Source organism: Procambarus clarkii, chromosome 20, assembly GCF_040958095.1.
Source record: "Procambarus clarkii isolate CNS0578487 chromosome 20, FALCON_Pclarkii_2.0, whole genome shotgun sequence".
In the NCBI taxonomy this organism is placed as follows: Eukaryota; Metazoa; Arthropoda; class Malacostraca; order Decapoda; family Cambaridae; genus Procambarus; species Procambarus clarkii.
In genome coordinates this window covers 10,869,525-10,891,643 of record NC_091169.1, presented here as the reverse complement: position 1 = coordinate 10,891,643, position 22,119 = coordinate 10,869,525, and the positions used below count along the sequence as shown (strand labels likewise).

The 22,119-nt window shown below is 48.7% G+C and overlaps 1 protein-coding gene across 2 annotated transcripts in view; it reads right to left on the bottom strand.

The window, feature by feature from the left end:
• Positions 1-22,119, bottom strand: part of LOC123755217 (integrin alpha-4) — a 194,279-nt gene that overhangs the window by 120,673 nt on the left and 51,487 nt on the right. For both annotated transcript variants that reach the window (XM_069327620.1, XM_069327619.1), the window contains exons 9-13: positions 20,813-20,895; positions 16,437-16,611; positions 15,224-15,391; positions 5,353-5,538; positions 1,978-2,157 (exon numbers count right to left, since the gene is read on the bottom strand). In XM_069327620.1, coding sequence (XP_069183721.1) covers positions 1,978-2,157; positions 5,353-5,538; positions 15,224-15,391; positions 16,437-16,611; positions 20,813-20,895 — 792 coding nt within the window. The remainder of the gene's footprint in view (positions 1-1,977; positions 2,158-5,352; positions 5,539-15,223; positions 15,392-16,436; positions 16,612-20,812; positions 20,896-22,119) is intronic.

The window sequence follows — 22,119 nt, the reverse complement described above, 5'->3', positions numbered from 1 at the left end:
CCCAACGTGTCCCCCAGGGGACACAACCGCACCCGCAGCGGGAGCCACATCCACACCACCAGGCTCAACCCCCTGCCGCACCCCGGAAGACGGCCGGCCAGGAACCGCCTTCAAAATCACAGGAGACACACCATGCGAAGAGGGCGCCCCTGGCGTCGAGGACACCATCCACAGTTTCTCCACTCCCTCCGCCGCCCCGAGCCCGACACCACGCTCAACGCCCCGCTCATCCCCAGATCCCGCATCCGAAGGGGGAGGAGGAACCACTGGAGAAGCGGAGGGAGGAGCACCAGCCAAAGCCACACCACCCGAAGCCTCGATCCTCTTCCCAGGGGGGCCCCTGCTGTGCGACCGATCCCTCGGAGCGCGCTTCGTCGAGGAACAGAAGAGCCCAATGCAACCACAGGAGGCACAGCACAAGCGACAGCAGGCGGCTGCGCCACGGCACCAGCATTAGGAACACCGCAGGGCTGGCCGTCAGGAGAGACAGTATCAACACCGCCCCTGGCCTCGGGAAGCACACCGGCCACTGCACATGGGCCGCCCGCCGGCACCGCACCACACACGTCGGATTCCAAGGAGACACTCGGGTCGTGATGTACCTCCGCCGCCACCAGCATAGGCGCACCCGAAGCAGGAGCCGCGAGAGCATCAGAGTCAACAGACAGAGCAGAGGACCCAGCAGCAGACGGAGAGGTAGGGACAGCTGGGGACGACGCCTCCAGAGGCACACCCACAGAGCCCGGGCCCACTGGGGGCGCCCCAGCCTCCGGCAGAAGTGGAAAATCATCCGCATGGAAAACCGATGGGTCCTCCGGGCGAGGGGCACGGCAAGCTGCAGCGAAATGGCCTACCTCACCACACCGGAAAAAGGAGCGAGTCTGCCCCTGGTAAAACACACGCACATAAAACCCACACACAGCCACCCGAGAGGGAATAGCCCCAGAGAGCCGCATGCGCAAAGTACGAGCACCCATACGGAGCCCCTTCAGGCACCCACTAAGCAGACAGGCATGACGCTGCCCCACCACCTCACCATACCGACGGAACACGGCGGACAGCTCATCCTCAGGAAACTGCACTGGCGCACCATGAACGCTTACATACGTCAGGGGGCCCCACGGATCGGAGACCTCCACCGTCACAGCAGAACCTGGAAGTACATGCGTCCGTGTACCCCAGCGACGCACAAACAGCTGATACACCTGCGCCGAGGAGAACGTCACCGCCACCCGGGTAGGGGAAAGTTTCTCAACACCGTAGAGATCTTGGTACTCCACACTCATGACGTCCATAAGGGCAACCTCCACCAAGGGCCAGTCAACGGGGGCCGAGAAATCAAGCCGGGCGGTGTCGACCCGGCGAACACGGCCACCACTAGCCGACGCCATAACACCCACCAGGCCCCGGCCAATGGCCGCACCACACCGTCAACAAGACGACCGCCACGCAGCAGTTACAGGTCAACACTGACAGCCCGGGCCGAACGTCAGCGCCCTCCGGTAGCAGAGCGGCGAATCCAGTTGGTTTGAAGTGGTCATTTGTTGATCGACGAGGTGGTGCGCCGACAGTGAGGGAGGGGGGTGAGGAGAGTGAGAGTAGGGTAGTGTACCCCCTGTAAACACGTCTGTTATTCCACTTATACTATTTTTGAATGTGGTATAATGATGTTGCAGAAGTATAGAAGTAACGCGATGTAGGAAGGAGCAGGCTAAATCTCTCTTGAAAGAGATTACTGTCACAAGGTATATACCTAAAAATATTAATTGTCCGGGAACCGAGTCCAGGACCAATCTGAGGTACTCTGATATGACAAAGTTCGGAGTTTGAGGACGTGCATCAGACCAGAGGACTTCGCAATACTGAAGGAGACCTTCCCGAACCTAGAGAGTGGTTAATATTAATACCTGACTGACCTTATCTAGTCCGTCCGTATGTTGGATCCTTTACCGACAACACACACAATGCGGCACTTACCGACCCTCTTCTGTACTTGCTTCCCGTCGTAAGTTAAGCACAGTGCTAAACGAACTTCCGCTCTGAGCTCTGTGATCACCGCCACAGTTGAAACTACACGTGATGCTACTGTGGCAACGGTTCGAGTCCTCAGTACTGCGGCTGCTCCTTTGCTGCCTGAATAGGCCCCAACGCCCACATCTGCAGAAGACCAAAGTTGAGCACGCTTATAAGTGTTGTTAGCAGTGTGAGGGTTCAACCTTACATCACTACACTACATACACTTAAACCTTACACTACACATCTGCCATTGCTCTTTTAGATCTACCCTTGTCAAAACACAGAAAGGCTGTTCGTGGTCCTCCAAGGGCCTAGGCGGCCTGACCTTACCCGGGATGCATCCTACAACAACTGACTAACTCCTACGTACCTTTTAAGTGCTAGGTGAATAGAGGCCTCATCTGTAAGGAACTACGCCTGGGACCTTTCAGCAACCAGGAGGCCTGGTCGACGACCGGGCCGCTGCGACGCTAAACCCCGAAAACACCTCACGGTAACGTCAAGGTAACCTACCAGTTGTGAGTCGACTACCCTCATTACTACGTTATCTTTCTCTCTGCTACGTAAGAAATTTAACTGTTGTATTTCAAATATGTTCGGAAGTGGTTTATGAGTGTTTAATTGGTAGAAAACACTTTACAGTTAAAAACTATTGTCACAAGCTCTTACACGTTTCCCAGCTGCTTCAGGTCTTCCCAAAAAACCTTAAGTATTTCTCAAAAGTATAGGACGTTTCTCAAATACTTTTGGTGTTCCACAGGTGCCTTAAGTAGTCCCGGAAAAGCTTAAGTGTTTCCCAAATGAATGAAGTGTTTTCTAGATTAAGGTGTTCCACAGATACGTTGGGTATTCCACATGTTCTAGGTGTTCTCAGCTCTGTAAAGTGTTCTTCAAATATATCAGGAGTGTCCCAGGTGTTCAGCAGTTCCCTAGATGTCATAGATGTTCCCTAAATGTCATAGGTGTTCTCTAGATGTCATGGGTGTTCCCTAGATGTCATGGGTGTTCCCTCGATGTCATGGATGTTCCCTAGGTGTTATGGGTGTTCCCTAGATGTCATAGGTGTTCCCTAGGTGTTATGGGTGTTCCCTAGATGTCATAGGTGTTCCTTAGATGTTATGGGTGTTCCCTAGATGTCATAGGTGTTCCCTAGGTGTCATGGATGTTCCCTAAGTGTCATAGGTGTTCCCTAGATGTCATAGGTGTTCCTTAGATGTTATGGGTGTTCCCTAGATGTCATAGGTGTTCCCTAGGTGTCATGGATGTTCCGTAAGTGTCATAGGTGTTCCCTAGATGTTATAGGTGTTCCTTAGGTGTCATAGATGTTCCTTAAATGCCATGGGGTGTTTCCTAGATGTCATAGGTGTTCCCTAGATGTCATGGGTGTTCCCTAGATGTCATGGGTGTTCCCTAGATGTCATGGGTGTTCTCTAGATGTCATGGGTGTTCCCCCAGATGTCATGGGTGTTCTCTAGATGTCATGGGTGTTCCCTAGATTCCATGGGTGTTCCCTAGATTCCATGGGTGTTCCCTAAATTCCATGGGTGTTCCCTAGATGTCATGGGTGTTCCCTAGATGTCATGGGTGTTCCCTAGATGTCATGGGTGTTCCCTAGATGTCATGGGTGTTCCCTAGATGTCATGGGTGTTCCCTAGATGTCATGGGTGTTCCCTAGATGTCATGGGTGTTCTCTAGATGTCATGGGTGTTCCCCCAGATGTCATGGGTGTTCTCTAGATGTCATGGGTGTTCCCTAGATTCCATGGGTGTTCCCTAGATTCCATGGGTGTTCCCTAAATTCCATGGGTGTTCCCTAGATGTCATGGGTGTTCCCTAGATGTCATGGGTGTTCCCTAGATGTCATGGGTGTTCCCTAGATGTCATGGGTGTTCCCTAGATGTCATGGGTGTTCCCTAGATGTCATGGGTGTTCCCTAGATTCCATGGGTGTTCCCTAGATGTCATGGGTGTTCCCTAGATGTCATGGGTGTTCCCTAGATGTCATGGGTGTTCCCTAGATGTCATGGGTGTTCCCTAGATGTCATGGGTGTTCCCTAGATGTCATGGGTGTTCCCTAGATGTCATGGGTGTTCCCTAGATGTCATGGGTGTTCCCTAGATGTCATGGGTGTTCCTATATTTCATGACATTGAATCAGCGTAGAGAACAGCCGAGAGTGGGAAAGAGGACAGAGACAAACGGACATAGACCCGGGCGCCGCCGGTTATATCTCCCTAGTAAAAAACAATACAAACCTATATCTGCCAAATATCTGTGTTTCATCAGTCCTATGATGGAGGCCACACACACGAGTGAAGCCTCACCCAACTTTGCATGGTGATTACCTTGGGGTCGGTACCCAACACCGGCGGACATGTTATCTTGAGGTCATCTTGAGATGATTTCGGGGCTTAGCGTCCCTGCGGCCCGGTCCTCGACCAGGCCTCCTTGTTGTTACTCACCCCCAGGAAGCAGTCCGTAGCAGCTGTCTAACTCCCAGGTACCTATTTACTGCTAGATGAACAGGTGCATCAAGGTGAAAGAAACTCGGCCCATTTGTTTCCGCCTCCACCGGGGATCGGACCCGGAACCTCAGGACCACGAATATGAAGCGCTGTCCACTCAGCTGTCAGGCCCTCTTTCACAACCATTCAGGAGTCACAATCATTACTTCAAATCAATCAGTGCAAATCCCATACTTAAAGGGTAGTACATTTATAATTGGGAAAGTTTACAGTATATATATATAGTGTTGTACATTTACTGTACTTCTGTTAATGTACGATACATTAACTGTACACTACATTAACCGCCTCTCTCTCTTTCACTCACCTCTCTCTTCTCTCACTCACCTCTCTCTTCTCTCACTCACCTCCCTCTTCTCTCACTCACCTCTCTCTTCTCTCACTCACCTCTCTCTTCTCTCACTCACCTCTCTCTTCTCTCACTCACCTCTCTCTTCTCTCACTCACCTCTCTCTTCTCTCACTCACCTCTCTCTTCTCTCACTCACCCTCTCTCACAACCTCCTACATAACTGTCATATTGCCCCTCCATCTCTCACCTCGTCTTTCAACACTAACCTCTTCCTGCATTACTTTCCTCTCTCACCTCCTCCATCCCTCACAACAGATGAAGGATGGAGATCCCTCATTTTATCTGTCGTCTCTCACATCCTTCTCCTCCTCCATCTCACCCGTTTTTTACCTCCTCCCCCCTTATTCACTCTCCCTTTCCCCCTACATCTCTATCTCTCCCATCTTCTCTCCGCTCTTCTAACACCTCTTTTCTCCTATTCCAGCGTGTCCATAGAGGACGACCTGGACTCCAAGTCACTTACCAACGTAGCCATTCTGGTCGACATCGACGCCCCTGGAGATGGCGACCCCGAAGCCCTTCAGAGCCTGACTCAGGTCGCTGGCTAAGATCTTCTGCGAGAGCTTCGTCTGGAGTCCGTCAGCGCCTCCTCGGTAGATGTACACTGCTCCCCGGCCACCGTCCTCGTACGGCGCCCCCACAGCTACGTCTGGAGTACGGGGCACCAGCAGGGACATGCCAGGAATAGTGCGGAGGTGTCAGGAGGATGTTGGATGAACCAGGAGGTGTTGGATGTGTCAGGAGGGTGTTGGATGCGTCGGGAGGGTGTTGGATGCGTTGGGAGGGTGTTGGATGCGTCGGGAGGGTGTTGGATGTGTCAGGAGGTTGTTGGATGAACCAGGAGGGTGTTGGATGCGTCGGGAGGGTGTTGGATGCGTCGGTAGGGTGTTGGATGCGTCGGGAGGGTGTTGGATGTGTCAGGAGGGTGTTGGATGTGTCAGGAGGGTGTTGGATGTGTCAGGAAGGTGTTGGATGTGTCAGGAGGGTGTAGGATGTGTCAGGAGGTGTTGGATGTGTCAGGAGGGTGTTGGATGAGTCGGGAGGGTGTTGGATGCATCGGGAGGGTGTTGGATGCGTCGAGAGGGTGTTGGATGCGTCGGGAGGGTGTTGGATGCGTCGGGAGGGTGTTGGATGTGTCGGGAGGGTGTTGGATGTGTCAGGAGGGTGTTGGATGTGTCAGGAAGGTGTTTGATGTGTCAGGAGGGTGTTGGATATATCAGGTGGGTGTTGGATGCGTCAGGAGGGTGTTGGATGCGTCAGGAGGATGTTGGATGCGTCAGGAGGATGTTGGATGCATCAGGAAGGTGTTGGATGCGCCAGGAAGGTGTTGGATGCACCAGGAAGATGTTGGATGCGTCAGGAAGGTGTTGGATGTATCAGGAGGATGTTGGCTGGGTCAGGAAGGTGTTGGATGCGTCAGGAAGGTGTTGGATGCGTCAGGAAGGTGTTGGATGTATCAGGAGGATGTTGGCTGGGTCAGGAAGGTGTTGGATGCGTCAGGAAGGTGCTGGATGCGTCGGGAAGGTGCTGGATGCGTCAGGAGGGTGTTAGATGTGTCAGAAGGGTGTTGGATGCGTCAGGAAGGTGTTGGATACGTCAGGAGGGTGTTGGATGCGTCAGGAAGGTGTTGGATGCGTCAGAAGGGTGTTGGATGCGTCAGGAGGGTGTTGGATGCGTCAGGAGGATGTTGGGTGCGTCGGGAGGATGTTGGATGCATCAGGAAGGTGTTGGATGCGTCAGGAAGGTGTTGGATGCATCAGGAAGGTGTTGGATGCGTCAGGAAGGTGTTGGATGCGTCAGGAGGTTGTTGGATGCGTCAGGAAGGTGTTGGATGCGTCAGGAGGATGTTGTATGCGTCAGGAGGGTGTTGTATGCGTCAGGAGGGTGTTGGATGCGTCAGGAGGGTGTTGGAGGCGTCAGGAGGGTGTTGGATGCGTCAGGAAGGTGTTGGATGCGTCAGGAGGGTGTTGGATGCGTCAGGAGGGTGTTGGATGCGTCAGGAAGGTGTTGGATGCGTCAGAAGGGTGTTGGAGGCGTCAGGAGGGTGTTGGAGGCGTCAGGAAGGTGTTGGAGGCGTCAGGAAGGTGTTGGAGGCGTCAGGAGGGTGTTGGATGCGTCAGGAGGGTGTTGGATGCGTCAGGAAAGTGTTGGATGCGTCAGGAGGGTGTTGGATGCGTCAGGAAGGTGTTGGAGGCGTCAGGAGGGTGTTGAATGCGTCAGGAAGGTGTTGTAGGCGTCAGGAGGGTGTTGGATGCGTCAGGAGGGTGTTGGATGCGTCAGGAGGGTGTTGGATGCGTCAGGAGGGTGTTGGATGCGTCAGGAGGGTGTTGGAGGCGTCAGGAGGGTGTTGGAGGCGTCAGGAGGGTGTTGGAGGCGTCAGGAGGGTGTTGGAGGCGTCAGGAGGGTGTTGGATGCGTCAGGAGGGTGTTGGATGCGTCAGGAGGGTGTTGGATGCGTCAGGAGGGTGTTGGATGCGTCAGGAAGGTGTTGGATGCGTCAGGAGGGTGTTGGAGGCGTCAGGAGGGTGTTGGAGGCGTCAGGAAGGTGTTGGAGGCGTCAAGAAGGTGTTGGAGGCGTCAGGAGGGTGTTGGATACGTCAGGAGGGTGTTGGATGCGTCAGGAGGGTGTTGGATGCGTCAGGAGGGTGTTGGATACGTCAGGAGGGTGTTGGATGCGTCAGGAGGGTGTTGTAGGCGTCAGGAGGGTGTTGGAGGCGTCAGGAGGGTGTTGGAGGCGTCAGGAGGGTGTTGGAGGCGTCAGGAGGGTGTTGGATGCGTCAGGAAGGTGTTGGATGCGTCAGGAGGGTGTTGGATGCGTCAGGAGGGTGTTGGATGCGTCAGGAAGGTGTTGGATGTGTCAGGAGGGTATTGGATGCGTCAGGAGGGTGTTGGATGCGTCAGGAAGGTGTTGGATGCGTCAGGAAGGTGTTGGATGCGTCAGGAGGGTGTTGGATGCGTCAGGAGGGTGTTGGATGCGTCAGGAAGGTGTTGGATGTGTCAGGAGGGTATTGGATGCGTCAGGAGGGTGTTGGATGCGTCAGGAAGGTGTTGGATGCGTCAGGAAGGTGTTGGATGCGTCAGGAGGGTGTTGGAGGCGTCAGGAGGGTGTTGGATGCGTCAGGAGGGTGTTGGATGCGTCAGGAAGGTGTTTTGATGGAACAATACAGAGAATAAAACAGCATAAAACATTTCATTCAATCTAGTTTTAGTTTATAGCCGTAGTAAGTAATTATCAAAAGACGGTGCCATGCCTTCTATGTAGCACCAAGCTAAGACTATGTAGCACCAAGCTAAGACTATGTAGCACCAAGCTAAGGCTATGTAGCACCAAGCTAAGACTATGTAGCACCAAGCCAAGACTATGTAGCACCAAGCCAAGACTATGTAGCACCAAGTCAAGACTATGTAGCACTGAGCCAAGATTATGAAGCGCTAAGCCAAGACTATGTACCACAAAGCCTTAAGACTATGTAACACCAAGCCAAGACTATGTAGCACCAAACCAAGATTATGTAGCACCAAGCCAAGACTATGTAGCACAAAGCCAAAACTATGTAGAACCACCAAATGTACAAGATATTTAAAAGGCGGTAAATATTTCTAAGGAAGTCAATGTTAGACCAAAAGCGCATAAGGCGAACGATATCAACAGTATCTGATTCACCAAGGTCACTATCGAGGGACAAGTGACCGCAGGGGACGGTCGGGAAGCAAGACACATGCACATCCAGGAAGTTAGGATATTCAACAAGGATTTGCACGACCTTAAGAGGGACAAGGCAGTTAGAACAATAAGGAGCAGGGCGGCACTTCATTAAGTGACCGTGAGTTAAACGTGTATGACCAATACGTAACCGAGCCAGAGCCGTTTCCCACCGCCGGTTACGGTGATAGGAGAAAGGCCATGGGGACACACGCAGTTTGTTACCAGTAAGAGAAGACCAACGACCCTGCCAATGGGGCAAGAATTGAGGAATGAATAACAGGATTGAAGTCAGAATAAGGAACACCTTTGCGAGAGATGGAGCAAGTGCAGATAGCCTCTTGAGCGGCAGTGTAAACACACTCATTTAAGGAAATACCAATATGGCTGGGAACCCAGTAGAATTTCACTGTTTTAAACATGCTGGTTGGTTGTCCAAGCTGGGGCGAAAGGGAGAATGAGGTCTTTGCACCAGTGTGGGAGAATGTACCAGGCAGTAGGACTCCACTGTTAAAGAGGAAAGGCTCTTGCGAAAATCGGAACATTTGGATCTTAAGTGGCGAGTTGAGCTCAGAAGAGAGGCAACAGCTCTCAATCCACATGTTTATTACAGTATTATTGGTGCTTTTCAGAGGTTTGAACCCACAGTAATAGTAATAGTCAGGTCCAGAGCCTAAATCCCGTGACCATTCTCTGGCTAGTAAGATCTTTCATACAAAATTTTGTCGCTGTGTCCCTCCCAATAGTCCAGGCATTTTTCGCGAGTCCCAATCAAAGACGGCCTCGGGGGCCATCTTGAAAGATTAATTAAAATTTTTGATGCACAACACTTTAAATTATGTACAAAGACACTGGTAAGTCGACCACAAGGATTCCGAATCTGACATTAATTTAGTGTAACGAAACAAATTTACCCAGAAAATAAAATAACGCAGCCGTCCAGAAGAGCAAAACCATAACTGTTGAATAGGAGGACCTAGGATCACGAATTAACATATTATTTCGACTAAATATATAATGGTGACAGAAATAGGGCTCCTGATTATCGACTTAGCTCAGTTTATCACAGCTAACCCTTACTCCAACATGGTCTGGGACACGTGAATCGAATACACAATGAACAATGGCAGAAAAATTAAGTCTGGCTGGTTCGTCATCGTCCAGAATCAGAAGCAGCTGTTATTGCAGTCCAGAAATGTGAAGAAAGTGTCACGGAACCAGCCGGATCATAACGCCCTGGACAACCGGTAAAGGCCAAGGGGAATAACACAAAAAGCAGCACATAACGGATCAGGGAAGATGGGCAGTACGCGCAGGCTCTGGATTCACAAGTTCGAATCCTTTCTGTTCGACCCAGTCTCATCCACCATCTGCATCCTACAGTCAGCCATGCCTGCCCTGATGAGGTGCTTGCGGATTTCAACGCAACACGTGCTGAGGAGAAGGAAAATTTTACCAGCTTCTTGTGAGAGTTTGTGTTGAGTAAGAATACCTTTCTCTACATAACCCGTCCCTCTGAGCGCCATGATGCCATACACGAAGATGCACAGGAAGAAACTCAAAGCGAGAGCTGCTGAAATGGAGTGGAGTGCTCTAAAGGCAGTGACCCATCTGGAAGAGGTAAGTGAACTTGTGGACCTCCCAGAGCTGCTGGAACGCTCTGCTGTCGAGGAGTGAATGACCCTATTCAGCTCCAACGGCACATGCAGGAAGACACAGAGGAGCAAGCTCATTTAGAGAGACTGCAGTTTGCATATCTGTAAGAACCCTACACCGCTCTCATGGACATTGGCATCTTCTGGAGTACGGCAACGCCATCAGCAGAAGATCGACAGACACAAAATGGCGCCCCCATACAAGTGATCGGTCTACGTCCATAAGGTGTCGTCCATAATCCTGCCTACCATGGTAATGCTGAACGTATCAACTGTGTGAACGACCCCGTACTACGCACCGTACGCCCCGTAGATAACTAACTAGACCTGCGAGTATGGGCTTACCCATATATCCTCAGCACGTACATGAAATTGAGCGATCCTTTCCCTTTGCCCAAGCGTCCCAACCTGCTGTGTAGCGGAAGCATGAAGAGGCGGCTGCATAAACTAATAAGCAGCAGACCTTGTAGAGTGTTAATGCAGAGATTATCTGCTCTCTTGGCTCCCTCTGACGCAACTTGTCAACCCTCCAGCCATGGAGAACTTCAGCTTTGATCAATCTGAGGCTGACATTGTTTTCTTTTCCGCTTTTTAGTTCCGCACGAGTCAGACAACTCTGGTCTGAACTACACCTCACGACATTGGTAAGAGTATGGAGACATGATCACTACCTACATAATTCTCAGAGTAATGGAAAGGAGAGATAAATAAACTATTTAGCCAAGGTGGTATACGAACTTGGAGACACTTTGTACTAATAGTATCCAAGTGTCCCATTAGTACCCTTAGTACTTAGAAACTTAGTACCCAAATTATTCACAGGGACATTAGAAAGAACTTTTCTGTGTCGGAGTAATTAACCAATAGAATACATTAGGCAGTGATGTGGTGGAGGCTGACTTCATATAGTGTCAAGTGTAGACATGACAGAGCTCAATACGAGCAGGACTATGTAAACAAGTTGATTTACAGTTGAGAGGCGGGACCACAGCGTCTGCCACAGCGTCTGCCAACAGAGAAACTGTCTTATGCCAGGTTGTGACGCCAGCTGTACAGCATGCCAGGCTGTGATGCCAACTGTGCAGCATGCCAGCCTGTGATGCCAACTGTGCAGCATGCCAGGCTGTGATGCCAACGGTACAGCAGAAGTGGCTGTGATGCCAACTGTGCAGCATGCCAGGCTGTGATGCCAACTGTACAGCATGCCAGGCTGTGATGCCAACTGTACAGCATGCCAGGCTGTGATGCCAACTGTGTAGCATGAGTGGCTGTGATGCCAACTGTGCAGCATGAGTGGCTGTGATGCCAACTGTACAGCATGAGTGGCTGTGATGCCAACTTACAGCATGCCAGGCTGTGATGCCAACTGTACAGCATGCCAGGCTGTGATGCCAACTGTGCAGCATGCCAGGCTGTGATGCCAACTGTGCATCATGCCAGGCTGTGATGCCAACTGTACAGCATGAGTGGCTGTGATGCCAACTGTGCAGCATGCCAGGCTGTGATGCCAACTGTGCAGCATGCCAGGCTGTGATGCCAACTGTGCAGCATGCCAGGCTGTGATGCCAACTGTGCAGCATGCCAGGCTGTGATGCCAACTGTACAGCATGCCAGGCTGTGATGCCAACTGTACAGCATGCCAGGCTGTGATGCCAGCTGTACAGCATGACAGATTGTGATGCTAGCTGCACAGCATGACAGACTGTGATGCCAACTATGCAGCATGCCAGGCTGTGATGCCAACTGTGCAGCATGCCAGGCTGTGATGCCACTTGTACAGCATGCCAGGTTGTGATGCCAACTGTGCAGCATGAGTGGCTGTGATGCCAACTGTACAGCATGAGTGGCTGTGATGCCAACTGTACAGCATGAGTGGCTGTGATGCCAACTGTACAGCATGCCAGGCTGTGATGCCAACTGTACAGCATGAGTGGCTGTGATGCCAACTGTACAGCATGCCAGGCTGTGATGCCAACTGTACAGCATGAGTGGCTGTGATGCCAACTGTACAGCATGAGTGGCTGTGATGCCAACTGTGCAGCATGCCAGGCTGTGATGCCAACTGTACAGCATGAGTGGCTGTGATGCCAACTGTACAGCATGAGTGGCTGTGATGCCAACTGTGCAGCATGCCAAGCTGTGATGCCAACTGTACAGCATGCCAGGCTGTGATACCAACTGTACAGCATGCCAGGTCGTGATGCCAACTGTGCAGCATGCCAGGCTGTGATGCCAACTGTACAGCATGAGTGGCTGTGATGCCAACTGTACAGCATGAGTGGCTGTGATGCCAACTGTACAGCATGAGTGGCTGTGATGCCAACTGTACAGCATGAGTGGCTGTGATGCCAACTGTACAGCATGAGTGGCTGTGATGCCAACTGTACAGCATGAGTGGCTGTGATGCCAACTGTACAGCATGAGTGGCTGTGATGCCAACTGTACAGCATGAGTGGCTGTGATGCCAACTGTACAGCATGCCAGGCTGTGATGCCAACTGTGCAGCATGCCAGGCTGTGATGCCAACTGTACAGCATGAGTGGCTGTGATGCCAACTGTACAGCATGAGTGGCTGTGATGCCAACTGTACAGCATGAGTGGCTGTGATGCCAACTGTACAGCATGCCAGGCTGTGATGCCAACTGTACAGCATGCCAGGCTGTGATGTCAACTGTACAGCATGCCAGGTTGTGATGCCAACTGTACAGCATGCCAGGCTGTGATGCCAACTGTACAGCATGCCAGGCTGTGATGCCAATTGTACAGCATGCCAGGCTGTGATGTCAACTGTACAGCATGCCAGGCTGTGATGCCAACTGTACAGCATGCCAGGCTGTGATGCCAACTGTACAGCATGCCAGGCTGTGATGCCAACTGTACAGCATGAGTGGCTGTGATGCCAACTGTACAGCATGAGTGGCTGTGATGCCAACTGTACAGCATGCCAGGCTGTGATGCCAACTGTACAGCATGAGTGGCTGTGATGCCAACTGTACAGCATGAGTGGCTGTGATGCCAACTGTACAGCATGAGTGGCTGTGATGCCAACTGTACAGCATGCAAGGCTGTGATGCTAACTGAACAGCATGCCAGGCTATGATGCCAACTGAACAGCATGACAGGCTGTGATGCCAACTGTACAGCATGCCAGGCTGTGATGCCAACTGAACAGCATGCCAGCTATGATGCCAACTGTACAGCATGCCAGGCTGTGATGCCAACTGTACAACATGCCAGGCTGTGATGCCAACTGTACAGCATGCCTGGCTGTGATGCCAACTGTACAGCATGCCAGGCTGTGATGCCAACTGTACAGCATGCCAGGCTGTGATGCCAACTGTACAGCATGCCTGGCTGTGATGCCAACTTTACAGCATGCCAGGCTGTGATGCCAACTGTACAGCATGCCAGGCTGTGATGCCAAGTGTACAGCATGAGTGGCTGTGATGCCAACTGTGCAGCATGCCAGGCTGTGATGCCAACTGTACAGCATGCCAGGCTGTGATGCCAACTGTACAGCATGCCAGGCTGTGATGCCAAGTGTACAGCATGCCAGGCTGTGATGCCAAGTGTACAGCATGAGTGGCTGTGATGCCAACTGTACAGCATGCCTGGCTGTGATGCCAACTTTACAGCATGCCAGGCTGTGATGCCAACTGTACAGCATGCCAGGCTGTGATGCCAACTGTACAGCATGAGTGGCTGTGATGCCAACTGTACAGCATGCCAGGCTGTGATGCCAACTGTACAGCATGCCAGGCTGTGATGTCAACTGTACAGCATGCCAGGCTGTGATGCCAACTGTACAGCATGAGTGGCTGTGATGCCAACTTTACAGCATGCCAGGCTGTGATGCCAACTGTACAGCATGCCTGGCTGTGATGCCAACTTTACAGCATGCCAGGCTGTGATGCCAACTGTACAGCATGCCTGGCTGTGATGCCAACTGTACAGCATGCCAGGCTGTGATGCCAACTGTACAGCATGCCTGGCTGTGATGCCAACTTTACAGCATGCCAGGCTGTGATGCCAACTGTACAGCATGCCTGGCTGTGATGCCAACTGTACAGCATGCCAGGCTGTGATGCCAACTGTACAGCATGCCAGGCTGTGATGCCAACTTTACAGCATGCCAGGCTGTGATGCCAACTGTACAGCATGCCAGGCTGTGATGCCAACTGTACAGCATGCCAGGCTGTGATGCCAAGTGTACAGCATGCCAGGCTGTGATGCCAACTGTACAGCATGCCAGGCTGTGATGCCAACTGTACAGCATGCCAGGCTGTGATGCCAACACAGCGATCTGGGTGATCAGGTTCACAACCTAATCTTCCGGGTGATCTGGTTCACAACCTAATCTTCCGGGTGATCAGGTTCACAACCTAATCTTCCGGGTGATCAGGTTCACAACCTAATCTTCCGGGTGATCAGGTTCACAACCTAATCTTCCCGGTGATCTGGTTCACAACCTAATCTTCCGGGTGATCAGGTTCACAACCTAATCTTCCGGGTGATCAGGTTCACAACCTAATCTTCCGGGTGATCAGGTTCACAACCTAATCTTCCGGGTGATCAGGTTCACAACCTAATCTTCCGGGTGATCTGGTTCACAACCTAATCTTCCGGGTGATCTGGTTCACAACCTAATCTTCCGGGTGATCTGGTTCACAGACTAACTTTTCAAGATGGCGCCCATGGACATCCTTGATTTGGACCTCTGGCGAAAAATACTTGAATTTTTGGGCTGGACATGGGGGCTAAATTATTGTTATAAGGTCAATTGAAATGAAATCAATCGTCAAACCTTCCTAGCCAGAGAACTGAGGTACCCTTCTCGTCTCTGGCCCCTCGCACTCACGAGTTACCCACTAAACCAAGGTATTTTCGTCTACTTATACAATTTTACTACTTCTTATACAATTTTTCATACCAAAAGAAAATTGGTTTAACAAACCAGAAACTCTGTAGTGGACTGACCATTAAACCCGTCACGGTCCAAGTCCCCGACGACGCTGATGGTGGAGCCAAACCTTGCCCCTGGGGCCAGGGGGGCCCCCTGCAGCACGCCCACCTCCCGCAGGTCGCCCACGCCTCCACGCCCGTACACTACCACCATGCCCGCCTCCGATGTCTCCGCTTTACTCCCTGCAACAAATATATATACAGGAAACACCACCCTAACCTTACTCCCTACAACATGTGTACAAGAAACACAACCTTAAGCTTACAATACCTAATATAATCTACTCAAACCAAACCTGATCTAACAAAACCTAACCAAACCTGACCTGACCTATCCATGCCTAACTAAACTTAGTCCAGTCTAACATAAACTAACTTCATTTTACTCGACCAAGCCTAAGTTAACCTAACCAAGCTTAACTTAACCTAATATGACCTAACAAAACTTAATATAACTAATGCAAACTTAATCATACCTGACCAATCCAAATTTAACTAATTATAACCAAATCTAACTAAACCAAGCTTAACAAAAGCTAATATCACCAGAATTTATTTATTCTTACCATAATCTAACCTCATTTGACCTATCTTAAAACTAACCAAACATCACCTAACCTAACTTGTTCAAGCCTCCCAGTCCTAAGCTTTTCCAAGTCAAAAAAATAATAATTTATGTGTTTAATTTATGGTCTCACATAGTCGGGAATATGAAGCTTGTTAGGATTCTCCAGGGCCCCCTTGGCCAGCTGCTGACCTTGCCCAGGAGGCAACCCTCAACACTTCTGCCGGACACCGTTGTACTGCCGGATACTGCATACTTGATATACTGCTTGGTAAACAGAGTCATCAGGTGCTTCTGTTTACCAAGCCAGTTCCCGGACGAAAGGTGTGTGAACTGGGGGCTGTCCTCTGTGTAACCACTACACTGATCACTGCGTAACCCATCAAGAGGTAAACTGGGTAACCATTAAGGATGGCTGATAGTAATAACAGGTATTGGCTAAATATTCTGCATTGAACTGATAAACGTAAATCAAGCTAAGTATGAAACAACTTACAGATAAGGAACAACGTATCTTTAACATTAAGCAGTAACACCAATAACGCAAAAATAATTAAGATGAATCAGAAAGTCTGGTACATGAGCTAAGCACAAAACATTTGGTCCGGTGACCAACCTTAAACCTAAATAAGCAAATTTGCGAGAGATTAGAGTGGCAATCACCTTGGGCGGCGATGTTGGGGGCATACAATGGTGCCCCCACCAAGAGCTCGCTCCAGCCATCCCCAGTAACGTCCCCGGCGGCCACCGCATGCCCATACCCACTGCCCAGCTGGCTGCCCAGGCCTACCCATTCCACCTCCATCCGGGTCTCGTCTCCTCTCTTGAATATGTATACCTGAAATGGACAAGCAAAGTGATCTGAAGGAGAGCCAAGAGAGTGAATTGACAGATCATACTTATTATAGAAGAGCCCAGACGGTGAGCCGACTCAAAAAAACAAAAACTAAATATTTATTCAGGTAAAGTACATACATACAAGGTGAGATACAAAAAGTTGATGGATTTATAGATAGAGCTAGTACAAACAATGCCTAAAGCCACTATTACGCAAAGCGTTTCGGGCAGGAAAAAACACTAAGACTAAAACTTAATACTAATTGAGATTAAAGCATAAATTGTGTTCAGAAAAAATAAGAAAAAATGAAAAAAAGGGGGGGGGGAACATTGCAGAAAAAAACAAAAATACAATTTGGTCAACAAACAGCATTGTTTCAAGTAGTAGACAGGGGTTTACATTTTGGGGGTGAGGTAGGTTACATGGAGTTAATAAGGTAGTACTTTGTTTTTATCTTAAACTGGTTGGGAGAGGTACAGTCTTTAACATAATTGGGAAGGTCATTCCACATTCTGGGTCCCTTGATTTGTAAAGCATTTCTAGTTTGATTAAGTCGTACTCTTGGAATATCAAATAGGTAATTGTTTCTGGTGTGGTGCTCATGGGTACTGTTACAACCTTCTAGGAAGCTTTTAAGGTCAGGATTGACATTACAGTTCAGCGTTTTATATATACAAAATACACATGAGAGAATGTGCAGTAACTTAATATCTGACATATTGAGAGATTTGAGTTAGGGTACCGAGTGATGTCTGGGGCCAGAGTTAGATATTGTCCTAATAGCAGCTTTGTGTTGAGCAATTAGAGAACGTAAATGATTTTGGGTAGTTGAACCCCAAGCACAAATACCATAGTTGAGATAAGGATAGATGAGAGAATAATAGAGTGTCACCAGGGCAGGGCGAGGTACATAATATCTGATCTTAGAATGAATGCCAACTGTTTTTGAAACTTTTTTTGATATATTTAGAATGTGTCCCTAGAAATTCAGTTTGCGATCAATGAGAACGCCAACGAATTTGCCATCTACTTTGTTACAAATTTGGGTATTATTTATCCTGAGATTTATTTGATTTGAGGATTTATTGCCAAACAAAATATAGAAAGTTTTATCAATATTGAGGGTGAGTTTGTTGGCAGTGATGGACTTTATTTAGCTCAGTATTCACTGGGACATTTAGAGCAAGGGGGTCAGGACTGGAGTAAATGAAGGTCGTGTCGTCAGCAATTAGAATTGATTTGAGATGTTGGGAGGCATTTGGAAGGTCATTAATGTAGATGAGAAAGAGGAGAGGGCCAAGTATGCTGCCCTGAGGAACACCGATGTTGATGGGTAGGGTGGGAGAAATTGAATTATTCACAGAAACATACTGGAGCCTGTCAGTAAGGTAAGACTTAATGTACTGAAGGGAGTGACCTCTGGCTACATAATGTTGTAATTTAAGAAGAAGGTTTTGGTGGTTAACAGTGTCAAAAGCCTTACGCAGGTCCACAAATAACCCAACAGGGAACTCATTTTTATCAAGAGCTGTATGTATCAAGTTAATCATACTAATAAGTGCATCGTTAGTGCTTTTTAGGGGTCTGAAGCCATATTGACAAGAGCTAAGTATATTGAGTTTGGCTAGATAAGAGCAAAGCTGCTTATAGATTAATTTTTCAAATATTTTTGACAAGTTTGGCAGAATTGATATAGGTCTGAAATTGTTAACATCAGTGGGATCACCACATTTGTGGACAGGGGTTACTCTTGCTTTTTTTAGAATATCTGGAAAGGTTTGGAGTTCAAGTGACTTGTTGAAGAGCAATGCAATAGCAGGAGCTAAAAATCTGGAGGCTTTTTTGTAAATAAGAGTTGGTATCTCCTCAAGGGCACTTGACTTGGTTTTAAGGGAAAGGATTGTCAGTAACATCAGTGGAATTAGTAGACAATAGGTAGAGACTGTGGATAGTTGCCTGTAAGATAGTCCTGAATATTAGTACTGGAAGATGGAATATCATTTGCAAGGGATGACCCAATGGAAGAGAAGAACCTATTGAACTCAAGAGCAGTGTCAGAGGCTGAAAGCAGACCATCGTTATTTGACAGGAGTATTGGTTTGTTATTTAAAATCTTCTTTGAACCCAATATTTGAGAAATTGTGTTCCATGTTTTCTTAATATTGCACTTTGTGTGGGTAAAGTTATCTTCGTAGTATTTAATTTTGGCTCTCCTAATTATTTTAGATAGCAATGATGAGTAATCTTTGAGAATTCTTTGGAGACGATTCCTAACCTATACTTCTTCTCAAGGTCATGTTTTTTATTAATGCATTTAAGTATCCTCTTTGATAGGCAAGGATTGTTTAGCCTTTTAGTTGTGACTTGTTTCGTTAGCATTGAACAGTGGGTGTTATAAAGGCTGAGAGTTTTTTGAAGAAATGACTGCACTGCTTGATTGATGTCCCCTATGTTCCCTAATTCGGATTCATAGTTGATATTAGCAGCAGCAGCTATAAAATTGCTTATAGCAGTTTATCTTCCTTTATCTTTAAAGGTTATCTTCCTTGTCTCTAGAGGTGGTTTGTTAATGTTGGTTAGGAGAAATGTGGGGAAATGTGGGGAAAATGAAACTCACCCTTCCAGACTCCAAAGAATGAAGGAACAAACACTAATCTCATTTTGTTAGACTGCAGATGGGCGAGCAGAGACAAAACATGCCTTACCAAACTATATTAGGTGAGCTGACAGAGACTAAGCTCATGCAGCCTAAGCCTAGAAGGTGAGCCAACAGAGTGGACTGCCTCTGTCACAGCCAAACGGGTGAACTTACAGACTAGTTTTCACCTTGCCAAAGACTAGAGGGTGAGCTAACAGAAACTAATCTAACCTGTCAGAGTCCAGATGGAGATCTGCCAGACTAGACTCATGCAGACAGAGACCAGAGCATGAGTGTCTCATCCTGACAAAGCCCAGAGGGTGACCTGCTGAGAGCCCAGTGTCATCCTGACAAAGCTCAGAGGGTGACCTGAGAGCCCAAGTTTCATCCTGACAAAGCCCAGAGGGTGATCTGAGAGCCCAAGTCTCATCCTGACAAAGCCCAGAGGGTGACCTGAGAGCCCAAGTCTCATCCTGACAAAGCCCAGAGGGTGACCTGAGAGCCCAGTGTCATCCTGACAAAGCTCAGAGGGTGACCTGAGAGCCCAAGTCTCATCCTGACAAAGCCCAGAGGGTGATCTGAGAGCCCAAGTCTCATCCTGACAAAGCCCAGAGGGTGACCTGAGAGCCCAGTGTCATTCTGACAAAGCCCAGAGGGTGACCTGAGAGCCCAGTGTCATCCTGACAAAGCTCAGAGGGTGATCTGAGAGCCCAAGTCTCATCCTGACAAAGCCCAGAGGGTGACCTGAGAGCCCAGTGTCATCCTGACAAAGCCCAGAGGGTGACCTAACACACAGTAAACTCACTCTACCATATCCCAGAGGCCGCCCTCACACACATTAGTCTCACCTTCCCGAGTTCAGGTGACACCCGAGAGTGAGGGTGACACCTGATACTAGTCTCACCAGAACAAATATCACAGTGATCTGAGAGAAAGACTAGGCTCACCCTGCCAGAGCCCAGAAGGATATATCACAGGGACCACACTCACACTGCCTGAGCCCAGAAGGATATATCACAGGGACAACACACCCTGCCAGAACCCAGAAGGATGGGCTGGTTGTCCATCCATCTCACCCAGCTTAGGTGCCTCCTTTACTTTCTGAGCACTTTGAAGGGCCTGCTCTTCGTTGCTCTTCGTTGATTTCCCTTTCGAGTGAACTGCAGGCTCACCACAGCACTCGTCTTCCAACATGGCAAATGAATTTGAAGTCCTTAGGGGGTCTGTAGGCGACCTTGTCAAGGTCTTCTTAAGACCCCTGTCCTTAACGACTTTCCACGACGAAGTCTTTTTAATATTAGTCTCCTCCTTCGTTTCTTCTCGATGTTGTTTCAGCTGTCGTACCTCCTCCCGTAGGGAATCCATCTTTGCTCTCAGAACTTCAACTAGGTTCATCAGTTCCTTCACCACACCTTCCATTATTGCAATGATAATATTTCTAAAATCGGAGCTCTAGCTAACATACCCTCTCACCGTGACTGTCTGCGCCTCACGAATATATGACAGGTGACCACACTCACCCTGCCAGAGCCTAGAAGGTGACCTAACAGAGAACAGACTCACCCTGCCAGTTAGGTCAGCCCGTGGTGCTCCGGCTACGATGTAGTCCTCATCGCCCCAGAACCGGCCCGAGGTCACGCTGTACCCTGCAAAGGTCACGTCATAAGAACATAAGAACAAAGGCAACTGCAGAAGGCCTATTGGCCCATACGAGGCAGCTCCTATTTATAACCACCCAATCCCACTCATATACATGTCCAACCCATGCTTGAAACAATCGAGAGACCCCACCTCCACAATGTTACGGGGCAATTGGTTCCACAAATCAACAACCCTGTTACTAAACCAGTATTTACCCAAGTCTTTCTTAAATCTAAACATATCCAATTTATACCCATTGTTTCGTGTTCTAACCCCATTTTAATACCCTATTAATATCCCTTTTGTTATGTCCATTCACCCACTTGTAAACCTCTATCATGTCACCCCTAACTCTTCGCCTTTCCAGTGAATGCAACTTAAGCTTTGTTAATCTTTCTTCATATGAAAGATTTCTAATTTGGGGAATTAACTTAGTCTCCTACGCTGGACACGTTCAAGTGAATTTATATCCATTCTATAATATGGCGACCAAAACTGAACTGCATAATCTAAATGGTGCCTAACTAGAGCAAGATATAGCTTGAGAACCACACCAGGTGTCTTGTTACTAACGCTGCGATTAATAAATCTCAGTGTCCTATTTGCCTTATTACAAACATTTATGCATTGATCCCTTTGTTTTAAATTCTTACTAATCATAACTCCCAGATCCCTTTCGCAATCCGACTTCGCAATCTCAACACCATCTAGCTCGTATCTTGTAACTCTATCATCATTACCTAGCCTCAGAACTTTACATTTATCAGCATTAAACTGCATTTGCCAATCCTTTGACCATTTCAAAACCCTATCTAGATCAACTTGAAGTGATAGTGAGTCCTCCTCCGAATTAATTTCCCTACCGATTTTCGTATCATCGGCAAATTTGCAAATGTTGCTACTCAAACCTGAATCTAAATCATTTATATATATTATAAACAACAGAGGTCCCAGGACAGAGCCCTGAGGTACTCCACTAACAACATTATCCCACTCTGACTTAACCCCATTTATACTAACTCTCTGTTTCCTTTGGAATAGCCATGCCCTAATCCAAGTTAATATAGCACCCCAATACCATGAGCTTCTATTTTTTTAATCAGTCTTTCATGCGGCACTGTATCAAAAGCTTTGCTAAAGTCAAGGTACACAACATCGCAATCTTTACCACTATCAACTGCCTCAACTATGCTAGAATAAAAAGATAACAAATTTGTTAAACATGAACG